Raw genomic sequence first — 3950 nt, 5'->3', positions numbered from 1 at the left:
TCAGCATGAAGAATATCATTAGTTGCATAATCTATCATTGGGATGAAGTTTCTTGATAAAAGTAAGGTTTTATGCAAATTAATTAACAAACCCACCTGTCCAGAAGAAAAGTAGTATAACATGTGCTAAGCAATGAGGTTGGGGTGATTTTCTAGGGCACGCCTTGGGTTGAATCAAGGAGACAGAACCACTGACTAGGATTCACAATTCTTAAGAGAATGTCCCTTGCATTGGTTAGCCCAACACTGACATTAAAAAGAAATGCCTATATACTAAGAACTCCATGAAAGCTGAGCTTCAAGGATATAAAACACATTAAACAATTGTACAACAAAAGCTTAAAGTGGTAATCGCTTTCTAGCCCTTGATCTTAATCATAGGTGTTATAATTGCTAATCCCTTTTGTATAAAAGCAAAATCATGTGCAGCTAAACACTATTTCCACTCGTTGTTTTGAAACTTCCACTATATCATATCTTAATATTCCTTCGCTGAAACATGATGCATATGGATACATAGTGGAAGCAGCAAAATAGTATTGTACTGGAAATAGATTCATTTCCAAGTGTTACTAGTGGAAGCTCTTGGGTGGTGGGTGTTATGATGGTATGGGATGAGGCTTAATAACTCAAGATACATGTAATGATGAAGAGAATGATTTGGATCTTAGATATAAAATTTGCTGTCTTTTTTTTTTTTTTTTGGGTAATAAAAAACAGGTTTTGGAACTCAATCATTGGGGATGAAATGATGATGATGATGATGAAAATGATATATTAAAGGACAAAGGACATTGGGTTAGGGATTTTTTCCTGGTTTGAGATTAGTTTTTCAACTGTGGGGTTGGTCGATATGATAAGGGTTTTGGAGTGGGTTATGATTATGGGTTTGCATGGGAAAAGATGGGTTGAAAGAGAAAGCAAAGCTTGTAGGAGGAATATTAAAATTACTCATGGACTCAATTTTTTGGCCTAAATTTTCAAGTGCCTTGACCTGTGACCTCAAGAACTTGAGATAATTTGCAGCCTCATCAAGCATTGATGCAGTGTCCATCTTGCTTCCACCAGGAACCAGCCTTTGCAAAACCCTAATTCTCTCACTGATCCTCTCCCTCCTTTGCCTCGCAGCCGCAGTCTGTGGATCAGATGATATTTTCACATTCTTCCTCTTTGGCCTCTCCACCATCTCCAGCTCCAAGTTCACAGGTCTGAAAGCCGCAGCACGAAAAATCATCTCTTTCATCTGTGCAATGGCCTCGGGATCAGGTTCTTCAATAGACGAAGTTGGCACAGATGAACATGGCTGTCGAAAGCTGATGTTGGATGAGCTTGGACGCTTGTTATCGGATCTGAGTTTCTTTGGCTTTGGTGGGTTTTCAGAGATGAGCCTAAAATCGCCTTCACTAGTAGAAGAATAATCTTTTTGAAGAAGGCCAAAGTGACTATAATTTGCTCCGTGCAATTTGGGCTCACTTTGATCATGGCTTCTCTTTGTGGAATTTGGCTTACCTTGGATTTGGACGTATAAATCTGATGAGCTTTGAGAGACTACAGTTTCGTTGTTCTCAGAATCTCCAGAAGAGTTTGCACTATTATTGCCTGCTCTAAAGTTCCATAAGTTTCTTCTGCAATCCGAAAAAAGCATAGAAATACCATCGTCGTCTTCTACAGATGTGTCGGTGTTGCTATTAGTGCCTGAGAGCAAGCAATCCAAGGACTCAACAGAGCAAGTCGTTGCTGGCTTAGCCTTGACATGTTGATCTTGTAAGCCATGAAAATTGGCTTGTGGTTGTACATGTTTTCCAATATTGCCATAATGATCAGCAGCCATGAAAGTACTAGTGCTCAGTGAACTCATCAAATTATAAGGCCCGTTGATATTCAAAGGGGATTGACACAATTCATCAGCTCTCAAAGTTGGCATATCATGCACTGAATCCAAACCGCAACGATTTTTCTGATGAGCAATTTGATGAGTGCCAATATTGCTTGATCTTTCAGTATTTGAATTCATAATCACATGCGATGTTTGGACCTTCGGAAGCTCTTGGATTGGAATGAAGGCACTGGAACTTGAGTTGGACAACAACAAGCTTTCTTCAAGATCATGTACTTGATGATTGCTCCATAATAAGGTTGATGTATTTGTGATGTGTGAGCCGTCCCAATCCAAACCGTCCATTGATTGCAAACCTACATTAAGTTGTTTTGTAGATTTCTGTTCAGAAAGGGTACAAATATGATGTAATAATACTTGAAACAATGCCCATATGACATAATGAACTAACATATTGATGCATGTATAATATACATATTTCTGTATTTCATCTCTTAATGATATGTTATTGGCATTCCAAAAAGGTCATTCAAAACTACTTTCTTATACAAATTTTTTCCTGTGTTTTTCGCAGAATGACATTTTTAGAGTGTCAATAACAACTCTCTTAGTTAAATGTGTAAGATGTTAATGTTTCTAATCTATCCATGTAATACCAAAGGAAATTTCATGATGACATACCAGTACCAGATCCAGCCACCAACCGATATTAGAATATCAAAGGAGGAGCGAAAAAAGACCCGGAAATGAGTTGCTTTAGTGACTTCAATGCTTTCTCTCTCAACAGAGCCAAAATCAAACCTCAGCTTCAGCTTTGTATTTTGTTAGCAATTTTGTCACTTTTAAAAACTGCATGCCATCTTTAATTTCAGCTGTATCACCAAAATTGTGATTACCAAGGGAACAAAACAACCATATCTTATGTCAGTTTTGGCAACTTTAAACCGTGCCACACATAGGGACAATCACAGAGAGAAACTCAAAGAAGAAGCAGCTCAAAATTAAATTCATACATGAAACATATTCAAATTTAAAAAACAAGTACGTAATTAAATGAAGAAAGAAATACATGAGAGCAAAGAAAGATGAGATAAATATATTGGGAAATGAAATGTTGAGGATGAAGGCTTTTCCCTACCTTAATGAACAGCCATGGAGCACCTATACATATATTGATAGTGTTTTGTTAGTTGGTTGTGGCATGCTTATATAGGTAGGGAGTTTTTAAATAAAGGCTAAGGAAACAAAGGGTAGCCCCAATTTTTAAATATATAAAAAAATAGTGGTAGTAGTACTTGAGCATGTAGAATATGAGGAAAAGAGAGAACTTATTAAAATATCAATTTTAACAGTTGAAAAGAAGTATATAATGGGTTTGGAAAAGATAAGGCTTTTGGTCAGTTTGGTGGGGGTGTAAGAGTATATTTTTGCAGATGGGGAGCATGATCAGAGAGAAGCATTTTGAATCCTAAACAATTGAATTATTTATATATCTTGTTTGTTTTTTTTGTATTGTTTTACTGGGAAAGTTAGCTCTGACCTCCTTTTGCTTGCTTAATTATGCCATTCCATGCGCACCGTAAAGTTGCAGTAGTAATTTTAATTGCAGTTAGAGTGAATAGAGTGATCACATCATCTTTACAGTACCACTACTGTCTTTCTAAAAGATTTCTATTAATCATAGTTTTAATCATACCTACTTTTAAAGTATGCACTTTCTACTAAATTACTTTTTCTTGGTAAATACTTGCATATGGTACCACAACTAGATAACCTTATAGATAGTAATCTGGCTGCAGGGTCTGAAAATTTGATGCGTTTAAGATCTCTGAATTTTGTTAAAACATTTGTGGTCTTATGAGAAAGGGCACTGGTACTTTAATCAAACCATTACTATTTTACAATGTAATCAAGTTCACATATAATGTCTACAACTTAACTATAATGACAATATCATTATATGTTATTTTTCTTCAATAGGATAGTAAAGAAAATAAGCGATCAAAATTGAATTGAAAAAATACTATTTTTACTTATTTGTCAAATGGATATAAAATGGACTATCTAGTAGTTCGGATTATTGAAGACTTGCCCATGTTATTAACTGTATAACC

At 35.8% G+C, this 3950-nt stretch overlaps 1 protein-coding gene across 1 annotated transcript; it reads right to left on the bottom strand.

Moving 5' to 3' along the window:
- Positions 1–831: 831 nt before the first annotated feature.
- Positions 832–2082, bottom strand: LOC137738906 (transcription factor bHLH87-like). The gene has a single exon (XM_068478377.1). The coding sequence runs from the start codon at positions 2011–2013 to the stop codon at positions 832–834; it is 1182 nt and encodes a 393-aa protein (XP_068334478.1). The 5' UTR covers positions 2014–2082.
- Between the last annotated feature and the right edge of the window lie 1868 nt (positions 2083–3950).

Source organism: Pyrus communis, chromosome 7, assembly GCF_963583255.1.
Source record: "Pyrus communis chromosome 7, drPyrComm1.1, whole genome shotgun sequence".
NCBI classification, from domain to species: Eukaryota; Viridiplantae; Streptophyta; class Magnoliopsida; order Rosales; family Rosaceae; genus Pyrus; species Pyrus communis.
The sequence above is the reverse complement of the archived record's forward strand: the minus strand, read 5'-3'. Positions and strand labels throughout refer to the sequence as shown.